The 19,175-nt window shown below is 44.4% G+C and overlaps 1 protein-coding gene across 1 annotated transcript in view; it reads left to right on the forward strand.

Annotated features, from left to right (window-relative positions):
* Nucleotides 1-19,175, forward strand: part of ARL5B (ARF like GTPase 5B) — a 49,460-nt gene that overhangs the window by 6,176 nt on the left and 24,109 nt on the right. Inside the window, exon 2 of the mRNA XM_077490930.1 lies at nt 18,524-18,584. Within this exon, the coding sequence (XP_077347056.1) occupies nt 18,524-18,584 (61 nt within the window). The remainder of the gene's footprint in view (nt 1-18,523; nt 18,585-19,175) is intronic.

A 19,175-nucleotide genomic window follows, 5' to 3' on the forward strand; every position in this document is an offset into this window, starting at 1 on the left:
AAAATCTGATTTTAAAATCCAAAAATCTTCTTTTTTTTTTTTTTTTTTCTTTAAATCATTGATTTTATATCCACCCTGACTGCAATGGGGAAATGTAACGAACCAGTGTGAAGACATGCAGAGAATTCAAAGGGATGTATTTTTCTAGAGCTTTTCTTGCCCTAAAGGTGCCAATAATGGCCAACAATTCCTTTTAATTTAACTTTATGATAGAAGTTGAATATAATACAATTTGTATATAAATACCGTATATTTTTTTTTTACTCTTTTTCGGTTTTGACACTATAAAATTTTTCACTTCAGTGCACCTCTGAGGTAAGCGCACTGTTTGCAATCTGTGTTTGGGGTGTCGTCAGGAATACATTAACCACTGCAGCACATCGCACACCCAATGCATTTTGAATGCGGTACACAACCACAAAATAAAGCTCTCAAGCTGTAGTATATCTAATTTATATAACCCTTGGATCGTTTTGCAGGACACACACACACACACACACGTGTTTTTTTTTTTTTTTTTTCTTTGTCCTTTAAGTTTGGTCTGCACAAAAGATCAGGATAAGGAAACATTTCCTGAGATGACCTAGTTACCCAGACATGGCACAGCTACAACTCTTCCACTGGCAGACGCAACATGTACATTCCACAGCAATATTTTTCCCCCTGTCACATGCCTCACTTGCTGTTAAAGGGGGAAAAAAAAATTAAACACTTACTGCTTTGCATTTCTTCCTGAGTTCATTTTAATGAAGCTATCTTTTCAGTATAGTCGATACTTTTGCACTGGGTTTTTTTTTTTCTTCATCATTTTAAATGGTGTACCTTGGTTTTTGGGTAGAATCCTCTAAGGGTCTCCAAACTTTTTAAACAAAGGGCTATTTTACTGTCTTTCAGACTTTAGGGGGCCAGTGAGAGTAGAAAATGTCAGTGTCCAGTGTGGGTAAACAATGCCCTATTTTTGGTGGTGGGGGGGGGGGGGGGGTGGGCTGGTGCCCCATCGTTGGTGCCAGTGGGTGAAATGGTACCCCCAAGGGCCGGGACTGCTGCTTTAAGGTAATCTGTGTGGACACATGGCAGCCAAATTCCTAACTGAATAGAAGATTATGGGTCCAAATATGGTTATGGTGAAACAAAACAGTGGGACGTGTACAAACGAACACTCCTATGAAATGCAAGGAGTATGCAGCTGCTGTACATGGCCACATTCATGGAAGGGAGCTCCAAAAACGTAGTGCTAATACGTTCTTTTACATAAAATCAAGGTGGGTTTGATTTAAAACAAGTCAATTTAAATTTGTAGCTTGATTTAAATCATAATTTTTAACCTCTTCAATACTGGGCCTATTCTGGCACTTCTCTCCTACATGTAAAAATCATAATGTTTTTGTTAGAAAATTACTCGGTATATATATTATAATTTTTTTTTTTTAAATCTTTTTTTCCCCCTTTTAGCAGACACTCTAGGGAATAAAATGGCGGTCTTTGCAACTTTTTATCTTGCACGGTATTTGCAATAATTTTTCAAACGCTTTTTTTTTTGGGGGGGGGGGGGGAATAACTGTTTCATCCATGAATTTAAAAAAATAACAAAACAGTAAAGTTAGCCCAATTTTTTTGTATAATGTGAAAGATGTTACGCCGAGTAAATGGATACTGAACATGTCACGCTTTAAAATCGTGCACACTCATGGAATGGCGCCAAACTTGGGTACTTAAAGAATCTCCATAGGCGATGCTTTTGAAATTTTTTAGGTTACAGGTTACCAGTTTAGAGTTACAGAGCAGATCTAGTGCTAGATTTGTTGCACACGCTCTAATGCACGCAGCGATACCTCACGTGTGTGGTTTGAACAAAGCATGAGATTGCAAAAATAATTCACAGATCTCATTCTGACAGCCATGATTGCGGCTTTGTTTACTTCCGGGAACCCAGGCATGACGTCATAATGTTGTGCCTGGGCCTCCAATGGTCATAGAGATGACTGGTAATCTCTATCATCGTCATCCAGTGCCGGGCAATTTTCTCCGGTCACGGGAGAGCCTGGAGAATCAGCGGATGGTGGCCGGGGGGGAGGAGCAGCAGGCATCATTTAGATATCCCGACTCAATGTCAAGGAAGATTATATATATATATATATATATATATATATATATATATATATATATATATATATATATATATATATATATATATATTCTCAGAATATACAGCCTCATGTTACATAACAAAGCGCCATTTCATGCTGAATAAACTAAATTTTGAATGTACAATAAATAGGAAACTATCTTTTAGATCGATTTTTACTCCAAAAGCATTTTATTAAAAATAAAAGCTAGTTTAAAAAAATGTATCGCTTTTTATTTATCATTTTTATCCACTCTGCATAAAATGCACCAGAGTTTCTTAGTGAATGATTTGATAGAAGTTATATTTGGCATTCAGGATGAGTGGTTTTGTATGCCTTGGGCTATATTTTTGAATACTATGTAAGGAGTTATTTTCAGGTGTTTCTATAGTGGTTTTAGTTAATAATTATATCTCCGGTTAGTGTTGTGTGCCTCTTATCCAAAGAGCTATGTTTGCTTTTTATGAAGATCTTTTTCCATTGTACATAGGAGGGCAAAAGGACTTTCAGTTCCCAAAACCAAAATATACAGCAGAATGCACAGAGATTATTTTATAGATGTTATCTGATCAACTTTTCTTTGCTCTAGTATTCAGAACAGCCAATCAGATATATAGTGGAAACTACGTTTTTCTTTTTTTTTTTTTTTTTTTTTTTTCAGCAGCAACTTGCCATAAAATGTGGTCTGATCCTCATGTAAGGTGCAATAGAGTGGTTATAAAGGCTGAAGGTTTTTACCTTCATGCATTCTCTGCACGAATGTAAAAAACCTTCAATGTGCAGCTCCCCTCCACAGCCCCCCTAATACCCGATCGGAATCCAGCGATGTGCATGAATGGCTGCTCTCCTGGGTCTCTGCCTCCTGATTGGCTGAAAGACAGCAGCGGGGGCCATTGGCTCCCACTGCAGTCAATCTCAGCCAGTGAGGAGGGAGCAGGGGGTGAGGCCAAGTCCCATTCCATGTCTCTTATGGACACAGAGCGGAGCTCGGGAGCGAGCATACGCGAGTACACCCTTAGTAAGCGGCTTGCTATGGAAGCACTTGGAGAAAAGGGCCCTGGAGCGCCAGCAGGGGGCCCAAGAAGAGGATAATCGGGGCTGCTCATTGCAAAACCTTTACACCGGGCAAGTAAGTATAACATGTTTACTTTTTATGTATTTTTTATCTCACTTTAAGGCTGGGTTCACACTGCTGCGGGGGGAGATCCGGATGTGATTCGCACCGCAAATCACATCCGATCTCCGTAGCGCTGCGAGTTCAGCCATACAGATAGTATGGCTGAACTCGCAGCGGTCCCGCAGCAAACTCGCACGGGACCCTTTTTTTCGTCCGCAACAGAATCGGATCGCATGGGCGTTCACACCATGCGATCCGATTCTTGTGCGAGTCGGCAGATCGCACTGCGATATGCGATCGGATCTGGGGGTGTCATTAACATATCATTGACACTCCCAGCCGTTCGCATAGGGCAGTGTGAACTGCCGGCGGGAGTCGTGCGATGCGGGAAAACGCTGCGGATTCGCGGCGTTCCCGCATCGCAGCGGTGTGAACCCGGCCTAAAGCAGAGCTCCACCCTAAAGTGGAATTTCCGCTCATCCAGTGCCACAATTGGCACCTTTCAGGGAGGTGCAGATACCTGTATACTACAGGCATCTGTACCCACTTCTGGGCATAGATAGCCGTAGAATATCCGCAGATACTTTGACCACATTGTGTGTGTTTTTTTTTTTTATTTTATTTTTTTAAATCTCAATGCTTTTTACTTACCTGAAACCTCCTTTTTATTTTTTTTATTTTTTTTTTTTTCTTGCGCCAGGCATGAGCACACCCGCTCTAGCCGGTGTGGTGTCTTGATTGGCTAGATTGATAGCAACGCAGTCTGGGGGTCCGAACTCGACCTCCCGGACTCGGGAGTGCACCTGCAAGGTAACCCCCTCGGTGAAGCGTTTCTCCGAGGAGGTTATCTGATGTGGAGGATGTGAGGAGGATGTAGGGACCCCAGAAGAGCAGGTTCTGGGCCACTCTGTGCAAAACAAGCTGCACAGTGGAGGTAAGTATGATGTTGTTTTAAACAAAAAAAAACAAACCCTTACAATCACTTTAAAGGCTCGGACATCACTGGACTGGCAAACATCCCTGCTCATGAGTCTACTAATGTAAGTCTTTGAACTGGCAGGATGTTAAATGCAGAACACCATGGGGGGGTTGCCAGCTGAAGCTTGGTAGAAGTTGGGTGATGCAGCAGGACAATGATCCTACGCATTGAAGTAAATCCACCAGACTGGCTTCAGAAAAAGGAAATGAGCATTTGAGTGTTCGTCAGAAACCAGACCTTAACCCCATAGAGATGCTGTGGAATGACCTCCAGAGCCGACCACACCAGACAGTCTAAAAATGTCTAATCTCAAGTAGTTTTGTAGAGAGAAATGGTTAAAAATAGCTTCTGAATGTTATGCAGGTCGGATTTAAAGCGCATGCTTGATATTAGAGATGCACCAAAAATGGTGATATTGACATTTTGTCGATACGGGAAAAATGTGCAGAAAACGCACACGATTCTGCCACAGTTTTGTGGTGGTTTTTATTATTTTACTGTGTTTATGATTTTTTATTTTTTCACAGGTCACGTGACTCAAAAACATAACATGGGTGTGTAATTGATGCGTTCCTGCGTTTTTAATTCATTTCAACGGCGAGGTGTGTTTTTGGTCAGTTTTAAAATGGCCAAAAATGCAGCAAGATTTAACACCACAATGGAAGCGCAATGGACCAGTCTGTCGACATACTTAAAATTTAAAAGGTGCATTTTTCTTGCACTTATTTTGCGTGAAATGTGCCAATAATGGTCAACAATAAATTCATGATATTAATTAAGACAAATATAATAAAGTCTATATAAAAATATATTCTTTTAAAAACTATAGTTTTCGGCTGAGTGCATCCTGTGTTTTTAGCACCAAAATTTCAATATTTAATGATTGTTAAGCTGCATTTTGTTTTGGATTTAAGCATGGAAGAGATGTCTGCAATGTTACACAACGATCCTTGTCAACTGCCATCCCATTATGACATCCTAGCCAGACCTTTTCTCATGGGGCCAGCGGTCAGGAACTTTTCTTATACTAATGTATTCATTTTAGTGTACAGGGAATGTGGGGGAGGTGGATAGATCAAGTTTTGCTGCTTCTTAGGCTCTGACAGTTTACAATAGGGAAGGTTTACTAACCGTCACTTTCTCAATTCAAAACTGCTGATTTAGTCAGCCATCATCTCAGGTTATCTACCGCTTATGGGAAGAGTTGAAGCAAAACTGGCATCTGGTGGAAGTTGTGATGTTATAGAATATATGTATCTACTCTAGGGGTGCGCTACGTGTAGAGTGTGACATATTTCCACCCCTCCCTACTGGGTTCTGACCTCTGGCACCAGCATGTTCCTCCCAGCCCCCCTTTTCTACACACTGCTTCCTCCACAGCCCTCACACTGTGCCCCCTGCCAGCTTCCTCACATCTGTACTGTCTCCTACCTGGCCCAGCTCTGATACCTCCCCATATAGGTGGCTGCCTTCTTGTGCATCGGGCTACAGTTAGTACCTCCCCTATGAAGGCGGATCTGTGTTGAGCAGCAGTGTTCAGTTCTGCTCTAGATGTCCTTATTTCACCTTCAATTCAAAATCGTCAGCACGACACTGCCTCTCCAAGTCCTCAAAAGCCCACCCTCAGGATTCATCCCGCTAGATGGGGAGAAAGAAACACCGGCATAGCTATCAGTGGTTGAATTCACAAAAATCCGGCACCTCTGAAGGGACTGAGGAGAGCGAGCAGAAGATGTTTTATTCTTGTCCCCTTGAAGACCGACGGGCCACGCATGCGCTGCCACCGTTCGCTGGGTGGAGATGTTTACACTTAGGAGACTTGGCAGTGAGAAACTAACAGTTGTCAGCTGGAGGCCGCTATGCGGGCCACTTGGCAGGGCCTGACAGGTCCGATTTGGCTCACGGGCCTTGTATTTGAAACCTGTGTTTATAGAATAGTGTTTGATTGAGATGTCTGATTTATTTGCAGTTGGTATTTGCTTGACTACAAGGTACTGCAGTTGTAAACGATGACATTCTCACATAGGAAGAAAGATGTTACTGCACTACAGTAGAGCTGCATGATTCTGGAATCATAAATAAAATAAATTGAGAATCGTCACTTTTTTTTTTTTTTTTTTTTTGCTTAGACTAAAGATCATGATTCTCAGAGTAACATTATTCACATTATACAAAAAAATTGCACTAACTTGATTTCGTTTTTAATTTATTGAAATGTACTTTTTCTCAAAAAAATTTTGCTTTCGAAAGACCGCTGAGCAAATACAGTGTGACATAAAATTTTGCAATGACGGCACTTTATTCTTTTGGGGGTTCTAAGTAATTTTCTAGCAAAAAATACAGAATTTAACTTGTAAGCAACAAGTGTTAGAAAAAGGCTTAGGCCCCTTTCACATTGTCAGACCGCTCAGGCCCGCCTGTCAGTTTTGATGGTGGACCTGAACGGGCACTCCATGCTGGTCTATGGAGCGACGGATGTCAGCAGTGACATCTGGTCCAATCTGCCAAAAGCAGACGATGGCCCTACGTCCGGATCCGTCACTATCGGATCAGGTGAGATCTGATGAAAATGGACATGCTGTCCGTTTTTCATCCGATCTCTCCATAGAAACTAGCGGTGCTTGACAAGCCCCTCCCCGCTCAGTGAGCAGAGAGACCTGTCATCCGCCGGCTCAACGGAGAGATCTCCTGCTAAAGAGGCGGCCTCCGAGGCAGCGGATCCGCCTTGTAGGAATGAAGCCTTAGTCTTTAAATCCAAGCTCTTCCAAAACATGCCAGAAGTGAAACTTCTAGGTGAGTAAAAAGATTTGTATTTTATAAATGTAGATGTGACTTTTCCCGCGACTTTGGATATCGGTCACGTAATAAGTCATACCCCATGATAACATTCATATCTGTGCGACTTCAAAGTAGTCCCTGTACTACTTTGGTCTGACTTTGATGTGAGTTGAGGGCCTTAGACCTCCAAGTTTACACAGGCATTCCCAGAAATCGTGGTGCAATCATGTGACTTTCACGTTGCTGCAGGCGGCACAGTGGTATAGTGGGTAGCACTCTCGCCTAGCAGGAAAAAGGGTCGCTGGTTCGAATCCCAACCACGACACCACCTGCCCGGAGTTTGCATGTTCTCCCTGTGCTTGCGTGGGTTTCCTCCCACACTCCAAAGACATGCAGGGAGGTTAATTGGCTTCGGTCCTGAAAAAATTGGCCTTAGTATATGAATGGGGGACCTTGGGTTGTGGGCTCCTTGAGGGTAGGGACTGATGTGAATGTGCAACGTACAGGGATAGGGACAATTGTAGACACTCAGGTTGAACTGGATGGGCTGGTGTCTTTATTCAACCTTACCAACTATGTATATGTGTGAAAGGGGCCTTTTAACCATTTGAGATCCGCGCTATAGTCAATTGACGGCTACAGCTCGGATCTCCTTTTCCGGGACTACGTCTATTGACGTCGTCCCATGCACGAGCGGCCTGCGTGCCCCCTGAGGGGCGCGCGTGGCGCACTCTGTGATCGGCGAGTCTGAGACTCGCCTGATCACCGATCCGTTCAAGGGGTCGATCCCGACCCCTTATCACGTGATCAGCTGTCAGCCAATGACAGCTGATCATGTGATATAACGGAGCCGGTAATCGGCTATTATTCCTCCTCGCGCTGTCAGCGCGAGGAGAAAAAAAAGCTGATCACCGGCGGCCGTGATCGGGACATTAGTCCCGATCATGGCCAGCCCTGCCAGTGCCACCCAGCAGTGCCCACAGTGCCACCCTGCAGTGCCCACAATCTGCCTCAACAAAGGTGCTGCACCCCAGTGCCACCCAGCAGTGCCCACAATCTGCCTCAACAAAGGTGCTGCACCCCAGTGCCACCCAGCAGTGCCCACAATCTGCCTCAACAAAGGTGCTGCACCCCAGTGCCACCCAGCAGTGCCCACAATCTGCCTCAACAAAGGTGCTGCACCCCAGTGCCACCCAGCAGTGCCCACAATCTGCCTCAACAAAGGTGCTGCACCCCAGTGCCACCCAGCAGTGCCCACAATCTGCCTCAACAAAGGTGCTGCACCCCAGTGCCACCCAGCAGTGCCCACAATCTGCCTCAACAAAGGTGCTGCACCCCAGTGCCACCCAGCAGTGCCCACAATCTGCCTCAACAAAGGTGCTGCACCCCAGTGCCACCCAGCAGTGCCCACAATCTGCCTCAACAAAGGTGCTGCACCCCAGTGCCACCCAGCAGTGCCCACAATCTGCCTCAACAAAGGTGCTGCACCCCAGTGCCACCCAGCAGTGCCCACAATCTGCCTCAACAAAGGTGCTGCACCCCAGTGCCACCCAGCAGTGCCCACAATCTGCCTCAACAAAGGTGCTGCACCCCAGTGCCACCCAGCAGTGCCCACAATCTGCCTCAACAAAGGTGCTGCACCCCAGTGCCACCCAGCAGTGCCCACAATCTGCCTCAACAAAGGTGCTGCACCCCAGTGCCACATATCCGTGCCCATCAGTGTCATCTACCAGTGCCACCTATCAGAGCCACCTATCAGTCCGATCTATCAGTGGTACCTATCTGTGCCCATCCGTGCCACCTTATCTGTGCCCATCAGTGCTGCCTTATCTGTGCCTATTAGTGCCGCCTTAACTATGCCTATCAGTGCCCACCAATTTAGCCCATCAGTGCCCACCAGTGCAGCCTATCAGTGCCGCCTCATCAGCGCACTTCAATGAAGGAGAAAAATGACCCGTTTGCAAAATTTTATAACAAACTATTAACCACTTGCCGACAGCCGCACGACGATGTACGTCGACAGAATGGCACGGGCAGGCATAAGGGGTTACATGTACGTCCTTGCCTGCCCGCGGGTCGGGGAGCGATCCCGGACGAGGGGACGGCCATTTATTCGTGGCCACCCCCTCGCGATCGCTCCCGACGAATGAAAATGTCCCGTGACATCACTTCCTCTCCTGTAATGTAAACACAGGAGAGGAAGTGATGTATTCTCTCCTCCGTGTCGGTATTTTTCGTTCTGGCACCGAGGAGAGAGCATCGGTGAGTTGCACAAGCACTACACTACACAGTAGAACATGCCAGGCACACTCACACCCCCCCTTTACCCCCCGATCACCCCCCAATTACCCCTGCCCCCCCAGTCACAGTGACACCAATTGCTTTTTTTTTTTTTTTGCATTGGTGTCATTTGTGACTGTAATAACTGTTAGGGCAGTTAGGGTTAGCCCCCTTTAGTTCTAATGTGCCCCCCTAACCCCCCAATAAAGGTTTAACCCCGTGATCACCCCCCCTCGCCAGTGTCACTAAGGCTGGGTTCACATTGCAGCAGTTTATGAGAACGAATGTGATTCGCACCGCACTGCAGTGCAAATCACATCCAATCTCTGTGCGATTCGAGTTCAGCCATACAGATAGTATGGCTGAATTCGTGTCGCACCCGCCGCAAACTCGCACGGGACCCTTTTTTTGGTCCGCAGCAGAATCGGATCGCATGGGTGTTCACACCATGCGATCCGAGTTTGCAGATCGCACTGCGATATGCGAACTGATCTGGGGGTGTCATTAACATTTCACTGACACTCCCAGCAGTTCGCATAGGGCAGTGTGAACTGCCGCCGAGAGGCATGCGATGCGGGAACCCGCCGCGGATTCGTGGCGTTCCCACATCGCTCCAGTGTGAACCCAGCCTAATAAGCGATCGTTTTTCTGATCACTGTATTAGTGTCACAGGTGACGCTAGTTAGGCAGGTAGGTATTTAGGTTTGCCGCAGCTTTTTATAGCGCCAGGGACCCCCATATACTACCGCATAAAGCCCCCTGATTGCCCCCTAGTTAACCCTTTCACCAGTGATCACCATATAACTGTTACAGGTGACGCTGGTTGGTTAGTTATTTTTTTTTATAGTTTCAGGGCACCCGCCATTTATTACCTAGTCTCACTACTTTCCAAAATGGGGTCATTGGGGGGGGGGGGGGGTTTGTGCCATCTTGGCATTTTATGGCCTTCAAAACTGTAACGCCCTTAGAAAGCCTGAAGGCGGTGCTTGGTTTTCGGGGCCCCGTACGCGGCTAGGCTCCCAAAAAGTCCCACATATGTGGTATCCCCGTACTCAGGAGAAGCAGCAGAATTTATTTTGGGGTGTCTTTTCACATATGCCCATGGCATGCGTGAGCAATATATCATTTAGTGACAACTTTGTGAAAAAAAAAAAAAAAAAAATTAGTTTGTAATTTTCCCGCAACTTGTGGCAAAATATAAAATATTCCATGAACTCAACATGCCTCTCAGCAAATAGCTTGGGGTGTCTACTTTCTAAAATGGGGTCATTTGTGGGGGTTTTGTGCCATCTTGGCATTTTATGGCCTTCAAAACTGTAATAGGTAGTGAGAAGTGAAATCAAACATTTACGCCCTTAGAAAGCCTGAAGGCGGTGCTTGGTTTTCGGGGCCCCGTACGCGGCTAGGCTCCCAAAAAGTCCCACATATGTGGTATCCCCGTACTCGGGAGAAGCAGCAGAATTTATTTTGGGGTGTCATTTCACATATGCCCATAGCATGTGTGAGCAATATATCATTTAGTGACAACTTTGTGTAAAAAAAAAAAAAAAAAAAAAAAAAAAAAAATTATTTTTTGTCATTATTCAATCGCTTGAGGCAAAAAAATAAAATATTCAATGGGCTCAACATGCCACTTATCAATTTCCTTAGGGTGTCTACTTTCCAAAATGGGGTCATTTGGGGGGGTTTTGTACTGCCCTGCCATTTTAGCACCTCAAGAACTGAGATAGGCAGTCGTAAACTAAAAGCTGCGTAAATTCCAGAAAACGTACCTTAGTTTGTAGATGTGACAACTTTTGCGCAAACCAATAAATATACAATTATTGACTTTTTTTTTACCAAAGACATGTGGCTGAATACATTTTGGCCTAAATGTATGACTAAAATTGAGTTTATTGGATTTTTCTAATAACAAAAAGTAGAAAATATCATTTTTTTTCAAAATTTGCGGTCTTTTTACGTTTATATCGCAAAAAATAAAAATCGCAGAGGCAATCAAATGCCATCAAAAGAAAGCTCTATTTGTGGGAAGAAAAGGACGCAAATTTTGTTTGGGTACAACATTGCATGACCGCGCAATTACCAGTTAAAGCAGCGCAGTGCTAAATTGTAAAAAGACCTCTGGTCATTTACCAGCAAAATGGTCCGGTCTGAAAGTGGTTAAACATGATTTTTTTTTTTTTTCATCTTTTTTTGTTTGTTTAGAAAAAAATAAAACTCCCAGCTGTAATTAAATACCACCAAAATGCTAAAAATTTCATTTGGGTACAGTGTTGTATGCCCGCAATTGTCATTCAAAGTGCATCAGCGCTGAAAGCTGAAAATTGGTCTGGGACTGAGGGGGGTTTAAGTGCCCAGTAAGCAAGTGGTTAAATAAACAATTTAAATAGGCTGATATGCATTGACACAAACCTGTAGTCCTGGTTGGGATTCCACATCGGTGTCCCTATACCAGTGATGGCAAACCTTGGCACCCCTGATGTTTTGGAACTATATTTCCCAAGATGCTCAAGGACTCTGCAGTGTGGTTGAGCATCATGGGAAATGTAGTTCCAAAACATCTGGAGTGCCAAGGTTCGCCATCACTGCCCTATACACTCACCGGCCACTTTATTAGGTACACCTTGCTAGTACCGGGTTGAATCCCCCCCCCCCCCCCTTTTTTTTCCCCTCCAGAACTGCCTTCATTGTTTGTGCCATGGATTCAACAGGTGTTGGAAACATTCCTGAGATTTTGGTCCATATTGACATTATAACGTCACACAGTTGCTGCAGGTTTGTCAGCTGCACATCCATGATGTGAATCTCCTTTTCCACCACATCCTGAAGTACTTTATTGGAATGAGATGTGGAGGCCATTGAAGTACAGATAAAATTAGAAAAGCTGTGCTAAAAAGTCTCAATGTTATGAGTCCACAGAAACTGACACAAAAACACGGAAATCGTTATTTCTGGACCACTGGAAGACTTGAAATCACCACAGTGTACACACGCAAAACGAGTGCCCAACCACTGTAGCTGTAAATTCTGCTTACCAGACGGCAAACTTAAAAGGCAGGTGGCTACAGCCCAGCCTAGGCCTTTAAGCTTGAAGATGACCACAATGGAAATAGAAATTCAAATATTGCAGATCGATTTCTCTGTCCTATAGGAATATCCGTTTTACTCAATTGGATGCAGATGGCAAAGCATAAACAGTGTTTGGCTATATCTCAGCCGCGGCCTTTAGGTTGCACCGGAGACACATGAACCTCACAGGAACCAAACCTTTCAAAAGGAAAGCCACCTGGGTATCCCACCAGATCATGACCGTGGTTGGATGGTATTGTAATGAGCTCAAAGGAAAAAAGAAACAAAAAAGACTGCAAATGGAGAATACCAGTTCAGTGGGACAAGTGAGGCCTGGGAGCCCGTGGGAATACTTCTCCCCACCCGGGCAGAGAAAAACGGAGGGGCTCCTGCAATTTTATACCCAGTCTCTGCACAGAGTTCCTCACAAGTGGAGGGATGAGCTGCTGACTGAAGTACAAGACATTGAAGTACAGTGATCTCATTATCATTAGGGATGCACTGAATGGGTTTTTTGGTGCCCTAACCGATACCGAAAATCTTCCTTGATCCCAAAAACCGATACCGAAACAGCACTGATACCGAAATTGACTGTTTTTAAAAAATATTTTTATACAGGAGATGGTCAGAGACTGGGGACACGGTGCAGGAGATGGCCAGAGACTGGGGACACGGTGCAGGAGATCAATGCAGCCTCACCAGTGCACATCATGTAGCCTGCCTGTGCCTCACCAGTGCATATAAACATACACATATAAAAACACACGCACACAGATGCACACATTTAAACATACACACATAACACACACACCTAAAACACATACATGCGCGCACACACATATAAACATGCACACATATAACACATAACACACACATGCGCACACAGAGGCATTCAAAAAAAAAAAAAAAAAAAAATATATATATATATATATATATATATATATATATATATATATATATATATTTATTTCAGACTTTTTAAAAATTTGCAGCTCTGTACCTTAATCTCCATGCTGGGTACTGCACTCTAGGGGGAGGCAGAGAGCACAGCACACACTGCTAGACATCTCTCCCTTACTTTCACAGTAAACGGCGTGCCCGAGCTCCTGCACAGCCGATTTACACATCGGCTGAGGAGCCATATGCAGCCACCGCTGGGGAGAGGGGGACTTTACAGCGAGACCCCACGGGCTGCCTGCAGCATGGGTGAGGAGGGAGGGGAGGAGGAGAGAGTAAAGACAGAATGACACCTTGTGATGGGCAGCACCGGGGGCGGTGCCAACCCCAGCAGGCCCGCCCCATTTTCGGTGCCAGTATCGACAAATTCTCTTTCGACTTTTTGCCGGAAGGGCCATTTTTGGTCGATATGTTTCAGCGGCCGAAATTTCGGTGCATCCCTAATTGTCATGTTCAAGAAACCAGTGGTGAGATGATCTGAGCTTTGTGACATGGTGCATTATCCTGCTGGAAGGAGCCATCAGAAGATGGGTACACTGTAGTCATAAAGGGATGGACCTGGTCAGCAACAATACTCAGGTAGGCCGTGGTGTTTAAACAATGCTCAATTGGTACGAAGGGGTCCAATGTGTGCCAAGAAAATATCCCAAACACCATTACACCATCAGCCTAAACCATTGATACAAGGCAGGGTGGATCCATGCTTTTATGTTAATTATGCCAAGTTCTGACCCTACCACCTGAATGTCACATCTGAAATTGACTCATCAGACCGGGCAACCTTGTTTTTTTTTTTTTTTTTTTTTCATTTCTTTATCATTTTTTCGCTATAAACAAAAGGCCACCAATGTTGAAGAAAAATCAATATTTTTTACTTTTTGCCATGAAGATCCCCGGAAAAGATGTAACACAAATTTCTTCCACAGTTTAGGCCGATTGTGTGTTCTACATATTTTTGGTAAATCACAATAAGTGTAAATTGACTGGTTTGCGCAAAAGTTACAGCGTCTACAAAATAGGGGATAGATTTATGGAATTTTTATATCCTTTTTTTTATATTTTTCCACAAGACTGCAACATTATGGCGGACCCTATTGAGACCATTGACATTTATACAGCAATCAGAGCTACAAATAGCCACTGATTACTGTATAAATGACAGAGAATGGGGTTAAACATTAGGCGGCGATAAAGGAGTTAAGTGTGTTCCCTGGATGTGTTCTAACTGTAGGGGGGAGGGGGAGTGGGCTCACTACAACATGACAGAGATCACTGCTCCCAATGACGGGGAGCAGTAGATCCCTGTCATGTTGCTAGGCAGAACGGGGAAATACCTTGTTTACATAGGCATCTCCTCGTTCTGCCTCTCCTCGCCAGCCGCCAGCGAACATCAAGCTTGCGGGACCCGCGGGCATGTTCTGCAAATTTAAAGGGACATACAGGTACGCCCTTTTGCCTGACCATGCCATACTGCCAACGTAAATTGGTGATCGGCAAGTGGTTAAAGAGGATCTTCACCCTTTTAAAAAAAAAAAAAATTTAAGTAAACAGCTACAAGTACTGTAATAAGACACACACCTGACCAGGGATCAAGCATTGTCCTCACCCAGGCCAGTTCTTCGCTAGTCTTCAGGTCCCTGGTACTGGCATCATTACTGTAGGCAGCCAGCTGCTACTCCTTGTGGCTTCACAGTGGGCTGCGCATGCATGTGCTGTGCTTTGTGAATTTTCCTGCAGCTCTTCTGGGACCTGTCACATGTTCCAGAAGCTTGTGGGAGGGGCAAATTTCCGCTTGGATCGCCTAGGCTAGGGATATGCAATTAGCGGACCTCCAGCTGTTGAAAAACTACAAGTCCCATCATGCCTCTGCCTCTGGGTGCCATGCTTATGGCTGTCAGTGTCTTGCTATGCCTCATGGGACTTGTAGTTCTGCAACAGCTGGAGGTCCGCTATTTGCATATCCCTGGCCTAGGCAATCCAAATGGAAGTGGGAGTGGGTACCTCCTATCAAAACTTCAGTACTTGCCCGGATTCCCCCCCCCCCCCCCCCCCAAAACAAAATTTTAAATTTGCCAAATGTAGTAAAGGAGGGGGTTGGAGGACATAAAGCAGAGATTTCTCTTGAGGGTGAAGCTCTGCTTTTAAAGTGGAGGACCACCCTAATAAAAATAAAGCATTAATATTCTTAAAAAAAATGTAAAAACTTTTTTTTTCTTCAAATTTTTTTTATTACTAGAAACCCCTGTTGCTAGGCAGTCTTCCTAATCTGTCTCTTCCTACGCCACAGTGATCTTCGGTCTTCTCTCCTCGTGTTGTCTTCTGGGTAATGGGGCGCGCTGTGTTCTGGGAACGCTTTCCTAACACAACGCGTCCCATTCACTAAATGCCGCGCGACTCGCGCATGTGCACTAGGAAACGGTCAGTGAAGCCGCAAGGCTCCACTGCCTGTTTCCCTTAGTGAGGCTGGTGGCACCGGGACCCGAGGGATGGGTCGGCCTTGGGCGGCTGACTTCGCGGTCGCCCTGGAAAGGTAAGTGTCATTAAAAGTCAGCAGTTACTTGGGTGCAGTGCAGGGATATTGCAGACTGTTGGTGTGAGCTCTGCTCGTACAGGCAGGCGGTTGCACACTGACGGGAAGAATCAATGAACTACCACAGCACCAGGAAATGTTTGTTTGCCCCGGGCCCAATCAATATTAAAGACGGCCCTGTTCATTGAGAACTACAAGCCGACAGCTGCAAATGGTGCCAGTAGTTGTAGTTTCCTATTCACAGAACTTGACGTCTTTTTTTTATTTTTTATTTTTTTATTGTGACAGCAGGTGAAGGGATAAAAGGTGAAATGATCCTTTAAGTTATCTTGTTTTTAAAATGCAGTAAAGGTTTATTTTTAATAGAGGTTGTTCAGATTATTTATATATTCAGGTCATTGTAGCAGTAATTTTCTAAATTTTCTAAATGTGCTGAAATAACAGAATACTTGAGGTGAGAATTGGCCTCCATATACTAGTTTCATATTCAATGCAGTTTGGTTTATCTTTCTAGAAACTGCACCAAAATGAAGCAAGCAGTATTTTTATGGATTGTGTGATCATCACCTTCAGGGCATTGCAAATTCCATTTCCTTGTGTGTCATAAATCTGCTGTCTCCGAGGGTTTCTGGTAAATTAGATCAGAGGTCTAATGTTTAGAATGACACCACTTATTCTAGTTGTAGGACATGTTAAAGTGATATAAACAGAAGAAAAAACAGCGCCAATCTAAGTGCAGTATTGTTGAATCAAAGACATTTAATTTGTGAAGTTATGCACTCACACTCTACCAGAAAGTTTCAGGCACATCATGTATCTAGAGGGCATCGCAGGGCTCTCGAGGAGAAGCGGTAACTCGTTCGGCTGTATCTCTCGTCCGGTGGCGCCTGTGGTTCCCAGCGTCGCACGGCTTGGTGTAACATGGAGATGCCTGATGAAGGAGCACGCATGCTCCGAACGCGTGCAACGTAAACCACAACGAAACGTCATCGCAGTGCGCCCCTCAACATAACAACGAACGGACCTCCCTGACGCTGTTACACCAAGCCGTGCGACGCTGGGAACCACCGGCGCCACCGGACGAGAGATACAGCCGAACGAGTTACCGCTTCTCCTCGAGAGCCCTGCGATGCCCTCTAGATACATGATGTGCCTGAAACTTTCTGGTAGAGTGTGAGTGCATAACTTCACAAATTAAATGTCTTTGATTCAACAATACTGCACTTAGATTGGCGCTGTTTTTTCTTCTGTTTATATGTCTTTTACAAGGTACCTTCTACCCTTGAACATGCTGCCTACCTGCCTGTGCTAAAGAAATCATCCCCTTTCTATGACTATTTTCCACAACCAGTAACTGTGGACTATAATTTGTGATCCTGCCAGCTATCCATTACTTCTGCTGCATTTACTGACATACACAACAAGGATTGCAAAACTCTGTGATAAGCAGACTTGACATCCCTAAATCCGCCACACCAATTTACCAACTTCAGCGGTTTTTTTCCCCCTCCCCCACAAAAACCCCCCCTCTTTTTTCCTTCCTCACTCCCCCCATCCAGGACATATATAATCCAGCAGCGCAACGCACAAAAAAACAATTTTTTCTTACTATGTTAAAGTGATGCTCAAGTGTTGTGTGGTTTATTTTTTTTAATTTTTTGTTGTGTTCTTTTTAAAGCAAAAAAAAAATCATGTTTACCTGCTCTGTGTGGTGTTTGTGTACAGAGCAGCCCAGATACTGCTCTTCTCCGGTCCTTCGTTGGCACTCATGGCCTCCTCCTTACGTGTGCTATGGGGGCACCCGAGCCAAAGCGCCGCTGTGTCCATTCAGACATGGAGCCGCAGCTAGGCCCCACCCCCCTCTGTTTCCTCATTGGCTCACTGACTTTGACCGCAGTGGGAGCCATTGGTGCTTCGCTGCTGTCTGCCAATGAGGAGAGTCACGGACATCTGAGTCTCTCATGCAATATCACTAGATTGAAATTGGGGGCTGCTGCACACGGGTGTTTTTTTTTTTTTTGTTTTTTTTTTTGTTTTTGTTTTTTAATCCTAATACATAGAATGCATCAAGATGAAAAAAAAAGTCTTCCTTTACAATCACTAAGTGCATAGGATTTAGCTCTACCATCCAGCTTTTCTCTTTTGATCATTAAGGCAACTCTTCACATTATGGCTTTTGGCTTCATGTACACGGTACGTTTTTTACTAGCTCTCCTGAATGATTTAACTTGACAGATGGTAATCCACGCTTAAAACATCCGTTGTGCTGCGTTTACATGCCGTGTTTGTGTTTAGCCATGCCTGGAAGCGTTTGGCGCTTGAAATGCCTCTAAACTTAACTTTTTTTTTTTTTTTTTGCATTCCAAAAAAAGCCTTAACTGCCTAGAAACCGCTGTAAACGACCCTGTGTACATGGACTAATAAGATGACATGGAGGAGAGTTCAGGAGCAGTTAAAAAATAAATGCCCAACTGCTCCTAAAATGTCCTGTTGGCGGCAGCAGTGTACATGAGGCCTGTTTTCTGGTTAGTCTGTCGTTTGGGTTCATTCAGTTGGACAGAGAATTGTCCAATAAATACTAAACAGATACTTGTCTCCTTTTAACTATATGAAGTATTTTGGTAGATTAAGGTTTGTCCCTTTTTTGCACGAAAAAAAAGTAAATTTTTATTTTTTTTCTTCTACAGAACACAAGGTGATCATTGTTGGACTTGATAATGCAGGAAAGACTACTATACTTTATCAGTTGTAAGTATTTTGTGCCACCTTTCAATCTCCCACTACTAAAGCCATAAAAGAGAAGGTGACCTGCTGTCTCGGCATCATTGTATAAACCCTTGTGTTAAGGACAAACCGCTAATTTACATACCTGTTTTGGGCTTTGTTCATGTGGGCTTCTTAAAGTGGTATTAACCCTTTCGTGACTAAGCCCATTTCTGACACTTGATGTTTACAAGTTTAAATACGGTTACCAGGTTAAAGTTGGAGGAGGTCTAGTGCTAGAATTATTGTTCTCGCTCTGACGATCGCGGCGATACCTCACATGTGTGATTTGAACACCGTTTACATATGTGGGCGCGACTTCCCAATACGTTTTCTTTGCTGCGTGAGCTCTCGGGGCCCCTTAATATAAAAAAAAATAAGATTTTTTTTTTTTAAGTTGTAGTTTTATATTTTTATCACTTTTATTGCTGTCGCAAAGAATGTAAACATCCCTTGTGACAGTAATAGGTGGTGACAGGTACTCTTTATGGAGGGATCGAGGGTCTAAAAGACCCCCGATCCCTCCTTTGCACTTAAAGTATTCAGATCAGCGTTTTTGGCGATTCTGTATTTTTT

The sequence above is a fragment of the Lithobates pipiens genome, unplaced genomic scaffold (assembly GCF_037356315.1).
Source record: "Lithobates pipiens isolate NorthernLeopardFrog02 unplaced genomic scaffold, aLitPip1_a1.2 Scaffold_19, whole genome shotgun sequence".
NCBI classification, from domain to species: domain Eukaryota; kingdom Metazoa; phylum Chordata; class Amphibia; order Anura; family Ranidae; genus Lithobates; species Lithobates pipiens.